This window comes from Centroberyx gerrardi, chromosome 19 (assembly GCF_048128805.1).
Source record: "Centroberyx gerrardi isolate f3 chromosome 19, fCenGer3.hap1.cur.20231027, whole genome shotgun sequence".
NCBI lineage: Eukaryota > Metazoa > Chordata > Actinopteri > Beryciformes > Berycidae > Centroberyx > Centroberyx gerrardi.
This window is the reverse complement of record NC_136015.1, coordinates 20,419,415-20,435,572: the sequence shown is the minus strand read 5'-3', so window position 1 is coordinate 20,435,572 and position 16,158 is coordinate 20,419,415. Positions and strand designations below refer to the sequence as shown.

The following is a 16,158-nucleotide window of genomic DNA, read 5'->3' as shown; positions in this document are numbered from 1 at the left end:
AACTGTTTGCCAAAACATACTTCTGACCCGGTCCATTAATTTTAACAAACTATAGACTCAGGCTATTGGTTTGAGCTCACACGTCAGAGTATGTCTTACACTTTTCTCCACTAGATCTAACATCCATCTATGTGTGAAAACAATCACACAAGAACAAACTGATTTGCTTTGTTTCCTATACTAGTTTGGGAGAAATTCTCAGATAGAGATACCCTATTTTAGCAAGGTATCAGCCATAAATCTAGTATGGTGCATCCCCGAGTTGAAAGGATGATAACATGGCAACGGGTTTGAATAATGACTAAAAAGGAAGACAACCCTTACCATCCTCAAGCCTCTAGAAACCCAATATGGATGCTACAGCTCAATCATCAAATGACTTGCTGAAACTTTAATTCTGTGATCACATTAAGTGGCAACAAAAAAACCCATCAATTCAACTTAAATCTTAAGTGTTGAGTATCACCTCCAGTTAAAGGAAGCTGCTGTCAGGTCTAGATTGTTCCTGCTGTCTGTCACTGGTGATTAGGTTTCCATTACAGCACAGACGACTTCGCTTGATGAGCAATGCTTTTAGTGATAACAGAACACTCATTCACTTGTTTACTCATCCTTCACAGCAGTCGGCTCACTTGTTGCCAGAAACAGAAGCAAGTTCGATAACCTAAGAGATACACTTTGTCGTAACTTATCCGTACCCCCAGTGCTGGTAGTCGCTGTGTGCAGCCAACAGCAACTTTCAGTTTCCAGTCCGTTTCTCCGTCCAGCTGATCTGTTCTGATGAAACACGAACCTGGAAAAAAAGCAGAGACAGAAAAGCTATCAAGTCTTTTGTCTATTATATGTTTTGCACTGAAGGTGTTTTGCACTGAGGTCTTGCTGTCGCTAGAATCGAAATTGCAATATGAACTTAAGCAATTTCCAAATCGTAAAGGCTGCAATTCATTGTTTAAGAGAGAGTTGCGTCCAAAATGGATTTCTGAACAAGTTGTAGTACTGCGGGTAATCTTTGGTCCATGAATCAAGTATAATATTGGTGAAAACCATTCATCATACTCAAACTCAGTAAATCCTGCACACTGACATCTATTTTGTTAACAAAATTAAACAATTTTAAAGTTCTGAAAAATGTATGACAAGAAAAACTTGAAAAACTGATATGAATCGCAGTTTAAATCGCAATTGCAATATTCTGTCAAATAATCACAATTCGATAATTTGTCAATATCTTTCAGCCCTATTCTGAAGTAAATCCCTCAGATGTCTCAGAGATTAAGTACAGCATATCGCATGCTTCAAAGTGCACATTTCTGTATGATACATAATCATAAACTGCATAATTAGAAGACATGTACTATGCGTAAAAAATGCTTGACTGCTTGACAAATTGACATAAGCCAAAGTATGCCACCAATGCAGCACAGTGGACAATATAGAGCCTCTGTGGCTCTTGTGGGCGCCGCGAGGCCCAATAAACGCTCAGCAGTCGTGACCTGTATTGATCTGAGGTAATATTACATATGAAACTGATGGATGAGAGCAACTATTTGACAGAGAGGGTAAAGGGCAGCTATAAACGGTCCCTGGAGGGTTAAGTATGATGGAAAACATTACCATGAGGAGGATGATTCATGCTTTCCTTCCGCTGCAATGGCAGGTCTACTCCTCACATAACACCATGAAATGTGTGTGTGTGTGTATGAGTGTGTGTGAAAGACAAAGAGTATGAGAGTGTGTGTGTGTGGGTGTGTGAAAGAGAGAGGCGTATGTGTGTGTGTGTGAGGCATAAAGACATCAACAGCTCCCTGCCAAGCATATTGGCACATCAGAGATTGATGGAAATGATGTCCTCAGAACATTTCATCCCAATGCCCCTTAGAAAAAGAGCCAGGATCTGATGCGGCTCATTGATTAATTGGAATTTACATCATCAGTCACTGAAAGAATGTGAGATAAATCATATGAATCACAGGCCGCCTTGATCAGATGATGTCAAAGGACGGGAAGTGTGTGGAAAAAAAGTCATATTTCTCACTCAACTTAGCTTGACAGTCCGTTACAGTTCCTCAGGGGACGCAATGTTCGTCACTATGTAGCATTCAGTCTATTTCTAAAATCATGTAAATCAAATGGAAGATTGCACTGCTGTGGTTTCTGTGACCATGCATTCTCTCTACACGCATTATGGAGTGATCTGCATATGCTTTTCCAGATGTTTTTGTCTCTTTTTTAACCTTTATTTATCCATTCAAGGGTTTTCAGCACTGCCCTGCTTCACATCCATACAGTTACACAAACACTTTCTCTGCTCACCGTTTTTCTCCGATGTTCTCAGGAAGATCATGTCTGCAGGAATCCTTTGGTTCTACAAAAGGAATAGAAAAACAAAAGAGTCCAAATGGTGGAATGTCACTGAGCGTAGTGGCAGAGGCCGTTTGAATCTTCCTGAATAATTGAACAAGGTCACTACCTTGACCAGGGGGTGAAGGAGAACCAGTTCTCTAAAGTCTATCTAACACACAGTAATGGAAATTTAACTTGTCCACTTGCCAACAGCAGCTAGATTTCACCTTGGCTGGGCTGAAACTCAAGACCACAAGTCCAACAGGTGAGTGGGATTTTCATAGTGCCAAAAGTGTATTCTCAGTATTCACAGCACTAGCGCAACTGGGATAACACTGTGTACTGTGCATTCAAATCCAGTTTTATTGTTTAGTTATTTTGTCTACCTCAAACTTATTGGTTAATTATTCAGAAATCCTATTTTTTGTTGCTGAGCAGGTGGGCAGAGCTGTAGCAGATGCATACAATCACTAATTTGAAGAAAGGCAAGTGCAAAGGTTTACTGAAAACGTATTTCCCAAAACTGCCAGAACAATCGGGGAAAGAGGCAACGCTCTTCATGTTAACTCAAACCCGAGAATGGGGGGGCTAGTGGGGTAAAGTAGTGGTAATTCTTCATTGACAAGGATTTTGCATTGCATCCACTCACTTATCAATGCTAATTAACTCACTTTAAAGATGGGGGAGTCTAGTCAGGGCATGCTTCAATACCAGTAATGCATGGGGTTGCTGATGTTTTAAAATAACAGGTTATTGTAATTCATTAGACTAGGCTAAAATGGGACTATTTTTGCCTCGTAACGGCTTTTGATAATGCTTAGGCTGCAGCAAAGTGTAGGTAATATATTCAAAATTGTCTATAAAATAAAGTGATGTTATTATGAAATTTAACCTGGAGGCCAAGAAGTAGATATTCAGGATATATAGATCAAATAAATGGCAGACTACAGGCTGATAAACATCTAGGATAGTAACATTTGTAGTAGGAAACTCTGGCCTGCGCCCAAAAGTGATCCCTTTTAAATTCTTGCATGCAAAGTCATCTATAGAAAATACTAAAGTCTCACCTTCTCAACAATGATCAGGTCTCCAACTTGTATGTCAGAACTTTTCACTTGAATTTTCCCTGTGGAGAAAACAGATTTGATGAAGAAAAATGTGAAAGACTCCTGACAGACAGTAATCCTAACTTCGCTTAACAGGCACATTCAAATTAGACTGACTAATTCTTAAGATGTGCTCAGAATTTTTGAGCAGTGGTGAAATAAAATGCAGGTATTGATTTCTGGCCCTTAAAAATGACGCTGACTCTTAAAACCACAACCTTGTTTTTCCTATTGCTCTTCTCTTTCTCCCTCAATTTCTGAGAGATTGATTACCTTGGCCATGCAAATGTAATACCCTTCTGTTTTGATCTCTGGTCTGAGTCATAGACAAAAACAATGGCACATAGGGTCACTCTCAATTATATCCACTAAAAATCCGCTATATCTCTGCTTCTTCTATTGTGCACACAAGCACACACAGCTGTGTATATGCACACATGCACACAGGGTGTGAAAGTTACATCCTCCGCCACAGTCACAGATATCACACAAGGGGATTTACCACACATTCAACAAAGGGATAGATCTTAGATCATACAGTCTTGAGAAATTGGAGAGAAAAAAATCAATGCAATTACAGCGAGAAGAATGACCTTTGTTACAAGTGTAGATCCAGTGGAGTGTCGTCTCTTAATTGCATGGGGAAAGCTTGACTATACACCGAAATATCCTTTACCATAATGTCAGCAATCGGTTACCGGCATGAGGAGGAACAGGGATAGATTTTTTTTACCCCCTCCCCCACCTCACCTCGCACTGTGAGCTTGCTGTAGAGTTGGGAGTTCATCTCCTTGTCCCGCTGGTAGCGTCGCGCTTCGTCCACAGCCTCTCGCACCATTGTAACGGCTAACACAAAACCCTGGGTGACAAAGAATATCACAACACAGATTAATCATATTCATCACACCATATGAAAGGTGCCTTACAAAGCTCCAGTAACAGCAGAATCCATTAACGTAACATACAGATTACACACTACAAAAATGCATGTCTCGCTTTGTGAAATGTAAACAAAAATTAGAGACATACTCAACTTTCCGTTGGATACTCAACAGTCAGTTGTTGAAAAATAATTACGTTTACTCTCCAATGAGGTTATAGTAATAAAAATTTTGTTTTCCGATACCTCTTCCTCTGACAAACATGGGAAATACGTTTTCAACAACTTGACAGTTAGTGTAACAGAAAGCCAGGTACTGTGTGTCTCCATGGGATGACAGGGTGACTCAAACATTGGTTAAGAAAATATGTGGGTGATGTTTTCCTCGCATGTTGATATTTATCAGTCTATATTATCCAAAAAGTGCATAAAGTGCATTTACCAGAGGTGCCCAGTACGTGTACAAGTAGCCGATTTTCAGCGATGGCACAAACTGGGAGCAGGCCACCACCAGAAAGTAGAGGTTGAGGAAGAACTTGAACTGCTGGTAGAGAACCTGAGAGGGGAAAGGAGACAGGGATGCAGCGAGGTGAGTGAATATGTCAGCAAGGTGAGTCAAAGACGACGACAGCTGCCAGGGAAGACAACCGGGACGCAGCCAGCAGTCATAACAACAAAGCAGGCGGGATGGGTTACATGTTCCAAGGCGGAAAAAAGATACAACTTAATGCTGTTAACTTTACATTAACCTAATGGAAACTCGGGCACTTTTTGAACTTCTCTTTCAAATGACGTTCAGGGGTAGGGATTTCACTTGGCAGGGTAGCTTGGTATAATGTCAGGAGGCGGTTACTTCCTGAGCGGCGCTGAGTGAGGCTAAAAGACACTCAAGACTGATCACCACCATAATGAATGAAGCAGGAGAACAAGCCCATTCTCCCTGATAGAACTTGGTTGAGCTGGATTCGATCAGATATTGTTTCAGGAGGACTTCTTAGATCGCACATACCAAAGTGCCACCTGTGATGTATTGAGGGCACTTCGCTAACAGAGGGACTTTTTGGCTTCTCTAGTGCTGCCGCTACCTCAGAGAGACCTTTAGTAGAAAGCAACAGGCTATTCATCTAAGGTCAAATTTTGAATAATGTTTGCAATAATGAGAGTCTAGCATCTAGTCACAGATTATCAGAGACAATGGGATCAGTGGACGATGCTCTGTAGTTAATGAACCCCCTGACCTTTAGGGAAAAATGCACACTGCTAAACTCAATTTGTGTGTATTTAATAATTCAAAGTGGAGGGAGAAAAACAGAGGCGTTTGGCTCTCTATCGATGAGAATATCTACGTCTCTAAGAGACAGTTGACATTTTATGGCTTGGGCAAAAGGTGGTCCTCTTAATCATGGAGCCATTTGCTTTTTAATAAGTAACTCTGATGGATCTCTAATGTCCCCTACAGAGTAAACCCTCACCTTAATGAACTAAAGGAACAGTTAACAATTAGGATAGATCCAGTGCATACTACTGTACTTTACAAACTATTAATCTGTGAAAACATCAACTTATTTTAAGTGGAAGTAAAAACAGTAGAAACATATAGAGCCCTAGGTATATAGAATCAACAAGGTCATAACTACTGTATATGGAACAAAGGTAAGAGATTGAAACATTCAATTAAAATTAGGAAGGATGGGAAGCTTAGCACAGGCTATAGGTCTAAGCCGTTCTCTGAAAGCCAGCTCACCCCAGGCACAAAGGTGAAGATGTTGTACTTCTGGTTCTTGATGGCGTTCCTGGGGTATTTCTCTTCGCATTTCTCGGGGCAGCCGAGCCACACCGTCCTGGCCTTCAGCTCTTTCTTCCTCCGACACGTATGGGCCAGGCAATCACAGCAGCTGAGAGGGGAGACAATGATACGGTCCAGGGTAAAAAATTAACACCAGCCACCAGCCAAATGTTGTTAAATCTAAGCCACTATCAGCCACTTTGACAGGTAACCAAACTATTCTATTCTAAAAACCTAGTTGACTGGCAAAACAGTGACATTTGGAGCTTGTATTCTACTCTAAAGACCTATTCAAATACTGAAATAGTGAATGTGGCTCATGAATTTTGGAATTTACCAAGCACTGTAGCCTGCTGCAGAAAAAAGTTAATTTCCTTCCCTGATTCTGCTCCAAATTCTTGTTGATGTTGTTGTTGATGTTTTATTGTTACTGTGTATGTATGTTTGCGATGAATTTCCTAAATGGATAATAAAGTTAAACTTGACGTGATAAGAGCTGCAAGGTTGAAGTACGGGAGGAAAGTGAGTACACTGAATGATGATGAATGAAGGAACTCAAGTAAGAAAAGATGTCTTCAATTAAAAATGATAAGAAAATCCTCGGTCTTCTCAAGTTCTAGAGAATGGTGGCCAATGAGCTGCACAGCTGTGCCCTGCTCCATCCTACAGTACTTAGTTATTTATACCCCTGGTCTTGTCAGTGTTAATTAGATCTTGAAGGCTTCTTTTGACACAATTTTATAAGGAAGCAGGTTCCTTCTAGTGCTTTAAATGATCTGAAAAGGTTAGCGGCTCTCCAGGAGGGAATTCCCATGGCAATGCTGTGGGAGTCAGACACTTTCAGAGCTGCACAAGCCAGTTAACCTCAAAACCCAGACACACTGTATGAAGATGTTTTGATGGCATGATGTGCTGCACATTTGTCTGTCTTAGTTAGTTTTACCTCAAATTTATTAAGCAGCACTGCAAAGATCATCTGTTTCCTTTCCTATGTATTTATGTTATTGTTATGCTTTTATCATTATGAGAATTTATGAGAAAAAGAGATGAGAGCATTAGAGGATAGACTCACATTTACTTTAGTGAACACTTTCAAAAAAAAGTATTTGACATTCTATCAACCTGCTAATGGTTAAGTTGGGGTTTATCTAGTATATCTCCATGAAATGCAAACAGTCTAGTGTGGGGGCAAATTACAATCAGAGCAGCTTGATGTGAGCCTGACCTAAACTGGCACCTGGGGGGAAAGAGGGGAGAATGTCAGTGTATACCGTCATGCTGATCGCCTTGGCTTTTCCACTTTTTAAGCAAGTTGGCAAAACATAAAACAAAATAAATCAACTTTGGTAAAAAGTCTTGTTTATATTGGCCTTGATGTTCGTGGTCTCTGTGCACCCCGAGTCCAGATTCATAAGAGCGATTATTTGCGCAAATGAATGCTATTCAAATAATATGCCATTTGAATAGTCAGGGCTTATTCAGCGTGAATTATTTGTGTTTTATAATCCCACGCTAAGCACACATAAAATTACTGGAAAGCATCAAACTGGTCAGCTGTGAAAAATCCGATTTGTTCATTAGTGGGGGTGGGGGGGGGGGAATCAATATGCAGCTTTAACTGGAGATGCATCACTAATAACAAAACGACACTGAAAACTGAATATTCCATGAAATTCATCCAGCAATAAAAGTTACTTTTTGGGCACTGAAATGCTGTATAAACATTTGTTTACAAATGTTATTACACCAATGTGCTGGCATAAACAAATATTCCTCTCTTATATTTAGCAAAAACAGGCATTTTTAGAGGACAAAACCTGTCAAATTAATCATTAGCTGGATAAACCTATTCTGTTTGACCTGAAAATCTTTTTGGACTGATGGTGCGCATCGAGGAACTCGACCAAAAAACATGCCATTATCCTCTCTTTGCACTTCATGCACAACTACCGGTGCGTTTGAAATCCAAACTGATCATCATTGGCATACTTACTGACAATATACACTACACATGCACACACATTTACAGAATGACAATACGCAACTTTCATAGCGCATTAAAGGTTTGAATTGAAGTGTAATAACTCTAATCTATAGGCATAAAATGAGGTTACTTTGCAGTGCAGTAGAGTAATTTATAAGACTAAAAGCATTACACAACTGTATTTTTCTCTTAAAATACCTGACCTGGCAGCGATTCTTGGATGCTGCGCTGAACATAAATTTTCCACTAAAACTTGAAGTGATGCCATTTGCCTTTTTACCATCTCCCCATGATTTGTTAGAGGTCTGTGTTGTGGAGAAGCTGCAATTCATATTAATTTAATCGAAAATTGTATACATGTTGTATGCAGTCTCCAAGAGTGTTTCATTGGGGAATAGTGATTCCTACTTGTGTGTAGTTGGGTTTTCCCCATTCCTAAACCCAAAACTTGGTCTTCACAACAGTTGCCTTTTCTGTCCCACATCTGATGCAAAGGCAAAGTTGGCATGAGAATTGTGATTGGTTCAAGAAATAGCAACTCTCTTGAAAACTGTGTTTCTCTTGACAGTGGTTCCAAATTTTTTTTTTAAAACTTTTCTCCTGAGCCAAGATAGAGTTAAAACAAAGTGAGGAAAAGGGTTCAGCTACATGAAACTATGTTGTTGACCTGTATGTGATCTCTTAGAAAAGTCAATAAATAAAACATGTGAACAATAATGAAATGTTAGACTAATACCTGCCACAGAGGACTTTCCAGCCCCCCAGGAGGAACCACCCAAGGCCTCTGTGCCTCTGGTTGACCCTGGCCCGGGGCAGGGTCTGGTAGTCGCTCTCATCGTTCTCAAAGCCTTCCTCTGACATCATCAGGGGCATCTCATCCAGGTTAGAGGACTCATCTTCTAGAGAGTATCTGTGAGGAAAGAGTACAGTACAATATGAGGAAACTGAGCTCATCAATAATGGAATAACCTGGAATTGTGATAGCTTGTGGCCCATTGTTTTGAATGAGGAATGAGAACATGACATTTTTTGGATTAAGGTACAAACACAGCAACTCTTCCACCCCATAAACTGCTTGGTGTGAAGAGAAAGCACAGGCCAACATTTTAGATGTCATGGTATTCCTTTGAGGTGAATGAAGATAACAGCACATCCAAAAAAAGTTACATGTACACGCTAATGATTTCCCAACTAAAACTGTAGGAAAACTTTAATTTTTACAAGTTTCTCATGTGTTTAATCTACATGAATTCTGAATTGTACATGTTCTGCATACAGGCTGTGCGGCCAAAGCCTGGCAAATTTGGACATTTCTAAGGTGGTTCACTGTCAAGAATGAAAGAATGTTCTTCATAGCACAAGATGTGGCAAATCTATTAGGTGGGAGTGAAAGACTGAAGAAAAGCCTAGATTAAAGCTAGTTAGAGCGGTTGGCTCAGTTCCCCTGTCAGTAAGTACTGTAGAGTATACCTCCTATTCACATCACTGAGACATTTTTAAAGAAACACTGGAAACACTCTTGAGAAGCACATGTCTTATTCATGAGGCCCTTCTAAGGAATCAAGAAAGTCTGCAGCCTAACAGGGAAAGCACACACGGCCTCACAATATTGGCAAAGTCACCATAAAGAAACAGATGTGTAACTAGGCTACACTTAGTGTAGTTTAGTTTATTTGCACAGTGATAACACACAGAAGCAAAGTGATAAATACTGTATTATGATAAGAACAATGCAAATAGCCAAATAATGTAGGAGAGATAAAAAAAACGGGGTTTATAAAAACTTCTCACCTCAAAACAAACAAAACTCAAGCTGACAAGCAAAGACACCTGAATTGGATAACGTAATCTAAATGAAAATCATTTTCTAATACTGCTGTGATGTTTGAATCAAGTGAAAGCCTACAGTCCTCCATTGCAACAAAGCTAAATGTGATAGATAGCCGACTGTAAACTCAGACCACAATGAGTACCAAAGGGGATATCAGGTTCACTATAAGAAGAGCCGCTCTCCTGGTTACTGTAAAATCAACGCCATTCTCCACTCTGTTCGCATGAGGCGGCAGCCTACCTTATGCTATTCTCTACCTGCTTTTTAGGATGTCATACACACACCTAGATTGGTTCCCAACTACTGAAACTGAAATATGCATTTAGAATTTTCCCTAAAAAATATACTAAAGCAATGTACTGTATTTTCTAAAGATATATAAGAATGTAATTTCTAATAAAGCCCATTTTAGAATAGCAGAGCTGCTGGAGTTCAGTGTCACTCTGCCCTCGCCTAAAACCCATTGCTCTCTCTCTGTAGGTTATAACACTATTTGGAAACTGTCTGATGAATGGTCAGTCATGCATTTAAGCTAGTATTTGCCAGCTAGAGTTAAACTTGCAGTGAATTTGTTACCCTACATAACCCCAAGCAGAATATCATTGAAGCAAATGCGTTTCACTTTGTTGCAGTTCAGACACAGCTTATATGCGCTTGGGCCGAATGTACTAAATACACAAAAGGAAATTGTTGCAGGTAAATAATGATAGCAATCTAATAATAATCTATCTCGCCATGGCTTAACCTTGGATAAAGGTTTCAAATGCATCATAATCAGCCAGAGGTGATATGGAGAACTTGCTCTTGGATTTGTGGAGAAACACTGAAAACAATTCTTCATTCAAGTGCAGTCACAAATATGTATACGATATGAATAAAGTGAGAATGAATGACCCAACAAAAAGAGCAATTACAACTGGGAAAGTGGGTATTTTCTAATGATACCCAAGTTGCCGAGATGTGACGTTTAGGGGGCGGAGAGCATGGAAGCCGAGGCAACAACTGAGGGTAAAGGTGACGTATTATATTATGCTATTGCCTCGAACTGTATGTAAATAATTAGTGCTGTACAAGGAGCACCTGAAGGCAGCATAAGTAAGACAGCTGGTATCTATGTTCATCATTGTTGTTTTATATTTCTGATTCAGTGCATGTGTGTACTGACCTGTTGATTTCTAAAATACAAACAAATGCACTATGCAATAACAAAGCCCCTATTTCACAAGTTAGACAGGACAATACGTTGACCACTAATGTAAACCAGCCAATTACTTCAATTTGCAGTTGGCCCATTGCCTACTTTGCTTCCCTATCAATCACCCTTTTGCAGAGGTTTATCCGGCCATTAGCTAGAGTCAGATAGTTTGGCGTGTGCAAAATAGGTTTTTCAGGTCTGTCATGAGGCAGACTAACTCTGCTTCGGTTGTCTGGGATAGACCTTCTGCTTAAAAACAAATGAGAAACCACTTCTTGATTCAAGATATTTACCGACGCACAGGATTTCATGTTACAATCAAATAAACTCTTCAGCACTGACTTTGCAAAATAAAATCTGGTATAAAAAGGATGTGAGTGAAGCTGCCTACTTCATCGCGTATTGTAGCACTATGTTGACCCAATTGATCCAACACAATGACACATTTTAGGCAACATTACCATTCATATTTGATATATTTCAATAGATAAGATATGAATTACTATTTGCAAAGAAGTTTCCAGACCAAAATACTGGTGCCACCAAATTATCTGCTGGTGTCACCTACTAACAGTGTGTAGTCTGGAGTCCAGGTGAAGGGGACTGACCTCTTCCACTATCATCAATCAAATCTAAATCCTAAATGAAAGCCTATTCCAACAAAGTTTTGCCAACAGATCATGCTTTTTTTCGTCTAATCATACGAAAAAAAATACATCATCATAATATGAGAGTCAAAGAAGGTAGTTACTGTAGGTTACAAGACAAATGTCAAAACATACAGATTATTCAGTGATGAATGGTTTAGTGTAATCTACACATAGGGTCTAAACATGAAATGAAAAATGCCAAGGACTGAAAAAACCTATCCCAATTGTAAACATAAACACATGTCTGTAAGAGACATGAGACTCAAGCTTACTTCACCCAAATTTAAGTATACTTGCAGATGATGCACAGAAATGAGCGGTTGGTAGGCGATTGCAGCCTGAATGGTCTCTCAGCTGTACATGAATGAGCGACTTGCATCCGCAAAAAACATGGACATGTGAACAAGCATAAAACTAGCGTCAGGGGGATTATGAGCTTAAGACCAACCATTCACAGTGGTTCTCACTGATGCAGCCCTACAGAGCAGCTCATCATGCCAAAGCACAACATGCAAAAGCCGGTGCAACCTGGCATATCTGTTGAGAGTTCCTGCACATTTAGTTTGACCACCAAAGAGATAATAATAATGCCCTGGGGATTAAGAAAACCCTCAGTCACGTAAACAACCTGCTATCTATCCTAGCACAATGTGTGGAAATATGTACTGTGAAAAACTGTAGGTTGTCAGCATGGCTCTGCATCAATATCACCAAGACTATTTCCTCTCCATTTACTGTACTTAGTGATTCTGATTCTGATCCCAAAGTGTCACGAGATTTTGTGTCATGTGATAATGGACTGAGTGAGCTGTATGTGTGACGTAGTGTGGGCATAAAGTGGTAAACACCAAACTCACAACCTCAAACTAACAACTTCAGTTGACTGTTACTGGACACAAAGAAAACCCCCTGTGATGTTGAGTATAAGGAGGTGAGGTGGGCCTTGTGGACAAAACTTTTGCTGGTCCTACAGTAAAGAGGGGTGTGACGGCAGGGGGGCCTATTGGTTAAAAAGACTGAGGGCCTGGGTTCAAGCCCTATATGGCAGAAAACATCCGCCCTCCTTAAGAGTCCCTTAGCAAGACACCAAATCCCTACCAGCTCTAGTATCACTGCTCTGACCCTGCAGTTTCATCTCCCTATGGAGGGAGCAAGCAAAAAGAGAATTTCCCTACAAAGCTCACTAAAGTATTGCATTATTTCTTATTATTAAGAGCACGAGAAAGGCCACACAGCATGGTGGAGGTGTTTCCCGTAAGACTGTGGTGGTGTCAGAGAGTGCTGGGATAGATAAACATCTTAATATATGAAGAAAGAAAAGCCAGCACTCATAAAGTCCTTTTGTCTTTTAATTAAATGGGCAGCTATAGAGCACAAATGACGGACGCGTTTCAGCAATAAGCCATCATCAGACAACCTAGAGTGTTTCACAGTACATATTTCCACACATTGTGCTAGGACAGATAACAGGTGTGGTGTGAAGATAAACATCTTCACAACACAAAAACAGTTGTTAAAATGCAATGTCAGTTCGGGAGATACATTTGTGGTGAGTTACCACAAATATATCTATTTATACTAGGGAAACTGCGCAGTAACACTGACTGTTACAACATCCTATCTTAACCATATTTTTGTGAGCTACTCCTTGGCCTGTAAGTACCTGGTCATGCGCCTAGTTCACTTCCTGTCCATTCCTTTAGGGCTTTACAAGCTCATCTTCGTCCAGTCCTACGGTCCAATCAGAAACATGTACAATAAGCTGGTGGATGGTGACTATATGTAACGAAACTTTAACGAAGGGTGAATAACTTTGTTGAAATCTTGAAAAGAAAACAGAAGCGGTCATGTGACTTTAAAAGGCAGCGGGGACTGAGCAGTGCAGTGCTCAGCAGAATCTTTCTCACTAACGTATGCTAACTAATTTAGCTCACAAACTAGTCACAATATGTGTTATATTGTACAAGTATTCAGTGGTAGATGTGACGTTAGTTTCGTTGTTAGCTTTATCGATAACGGAGAGAGCAAAACAGACCAACTGTCAAACGAGACGAGGCAGTAGGGACCTGTCAGTGTCGTTGACAACAGCAAAGCTAGCACAAGCTAACGCCAACAGCCACGACCCAACAAGACCCAGCGAGCAAATGTCACCGAGCCAGCAAAATGAAAATATCTGACAAATAACCGCTTCTTCAGTTCGCGACCGAAGAAACAGTCTAGCTCCTCCATACCTTGAAAGTCTCGCTGAGTTATAATACGGGATTTTTTTCGAGTTCTGCCGCACCGGGTTTAACGGGATGCTGTCAGCCATCTTGGCTGGGCAGTACACATCATGACGTCACACTCAAAAAAGGAGAAGAAGAAAAAAAACGTCCGGGCTGTGTGCCGCCTTCAAGTGCTGTGCAGAAATACCGTAATTACGCAGTTAGCGCACACGAACGACCAAACAAAGTGACAAATAGGTCTGGGGAAAGTGGGAATTGGCAACCTGAGTTGCCGTGATGTGACAGGGGCAGAGAGCATGGCCTTGTCAACAACTGATGGTAAACATGATGTATTTTATCTTTATATGTTATCATTTGGTATACGTAAAAAAAATATTGTATATTTCTATTTTCACTATTTGACTTTCAGTTGTCACGCATTTTTGTTTTTAATACATTTCTTTAAGCATAAATTACACGCCTGATGTGCATTTTCTTTTAGTAGCAGAAAGTAGCTATTTGCCACTTGATTTCTAAAATAAAACATAAACCACGCATGTATATTTTTGTTATATTTTGTTATTACCTTTTATTATGTTTCGTTATTATTTCTGAGCCAAACACACTTGAGTGTGCCACAAGTCCTATTTACGATTTCCACACTGAAGGCGCAGGGGGAGGGGCACTTGAAGGCAGCATATCAAACGTCTGTTGCCGAGCCTCATTATGGTCAATTGTGTCAAATAAAACTTAGTTTCTGATCAAATTAGACTGCGAAACGAAACATATGGTGTGTCGATGTGACTAAAATATCTACTACTGTTTTAGAATGTAAACAGGAGAAGGGAGGAAGGCGAGAGTGGGCCAATATTTTCAAGCCTATATTCAACTCAATTTAAAAACAAACTCAAGACTAAAATACTTAACTCATACTTCAGTCCCTTCTTCATCCCTCTATCCTCCCCATTCCATATTTCTTAAGTTCCTATTTGGGGAAAAAAGCTGACCACTTTATCTTTTTATTTAACTCGATACGATATTGTGAACAAGACAAGTAAAGTATTTTTATTCGGTATGTGTCGGCCACACAGAATTTGAAATTACCATTTACCTCCTGTGAGAAACTTCCATTGCTTTGAGAGGACGCGCTCTAGAAAAATAGTCTGTATCCTCTCACAGTGGAGATGTAGCCCACCTGTACTAGCAAGTTGATGCCTCTTATTTACATCAAATAGAGTTTCGTCCACCATTTGAAAAAAAAAGTAATACCTACTCTGAAAATGATTGGCTGCACCAGATTAAAATAAAATTAATTTAGTGAATTATTTTTCCAAAATACAGTGTTGTGGAATATAGCTATTGAGAAGGGAGCAGAATAATGTGAATTGACTTACTGCAGACCTACAACGAGCAGAAAAATAAAAACAAAATACAGAAACAAGGTGTTAACAAATACATTCTGTTTATGAGTGTGCATCTGTACACTACAGTACTTGATCCTCTCCTATTTTACATCATACATGAATGGTTTGTTTGCAGACAAAATAATTTATAAGGGGTGGCAAAAATCCTTGCTGACACAATGCATAAGGTCAAAGAGAAGTAAATCTAGCAGAAGCAGTTCCTGGTGACATGCATCTCAATCTTAATGAAATAAAAGACCTCAATCCAAAACATTTTACTCAGCTGTAAATTCTATTACGTAATTTGTTAAATGACATCATTATAAGTAAACTCTATTCAGTGTTTAAACACGAGGACATTTCATGTCATCTTAATCCTACAGACTGTAAAACAGGGTGAGGTAGTGAATTGAACAGACTGTTGTTTGTTCTAGTTTTTATTCTGACCAACAGTTGTGTAAGAATGAGACTTGTTCATCATAATGTTGAGGATAGATCATTGCAACTTAGAATTATGGGTATTTCTAAGAATATTTTGTGCTTTGCACCAGCTAGCAGCATTGGGCAGCTGTCAAGAGGAGAGAGCAGATTCTTTGCATCATTGATTTCATCAGTTCCCCCCTTTAGAGTAACACCACGTCTCCCAGGTCAGCACCAAGGAATTCTCAGATACAAATGAAACAATTTATGTACTGTATAGAAAAAAAACAACTTTCACAAATGACTGCAAAATAAAATAACAAAATGTGAATAGCCTACTATGCTCTGTCAATTGA

At 39.7% G+C, this 16,158-nt stretch overlaps 1 protein-coding gene across 2 annotated transcripts in view; it reads right to left on the bottom strand.

Annotated features, from left to right (window-relative positions):
* atp9b (ATPase phospholipid transporting 9B) overlaps positions 1 to 14,086 on the bottom strand; it is a 46,914-nt gene extending 32,828 nt beyond the window's left edge. For both annotated transcript variants that reach the window (XM_071894926.2, XM_071894927.2), the window contains exons 1-8: positions 14,007 to 14,086; positions 8,836 to 9,009; positions 6,074 to 6,224; positions 4,772 to 4,885; positions 4,200 to 4,308; positions 3,411 to 3,469; positions 2,314 to 2,365; positions 699 to 793 (exon numbers count right to left, since the gene is read on the bottom strand). In XM_071894926.2, the coding sequence (XP_071751027.1) occupies positions 699 to 793; positions 2,314 to 2,365; positions 3,411 to 3,469; positions 4,200 to 4,308; positions 4,772 to 4,885; positions 6,074 to 6,224; positions 8,836 to 9,009; positions 14,007 to 14,086 (834 nt within the window). The remainder of the gene's footprint in view (positions 1 to 698; positions 794 to 2,313; positions 2,366 to 3,410; positions 3,470 to 4,199; positions 4,309 to 4,771; positions 4,886 to 6,073; positions 6,225 to 8,835; positions 9,010 to 14,006) is intronic.
* Between the last annotated feature and the right edge of the window lie 2,072 nt (positions 14,087 to 16,158).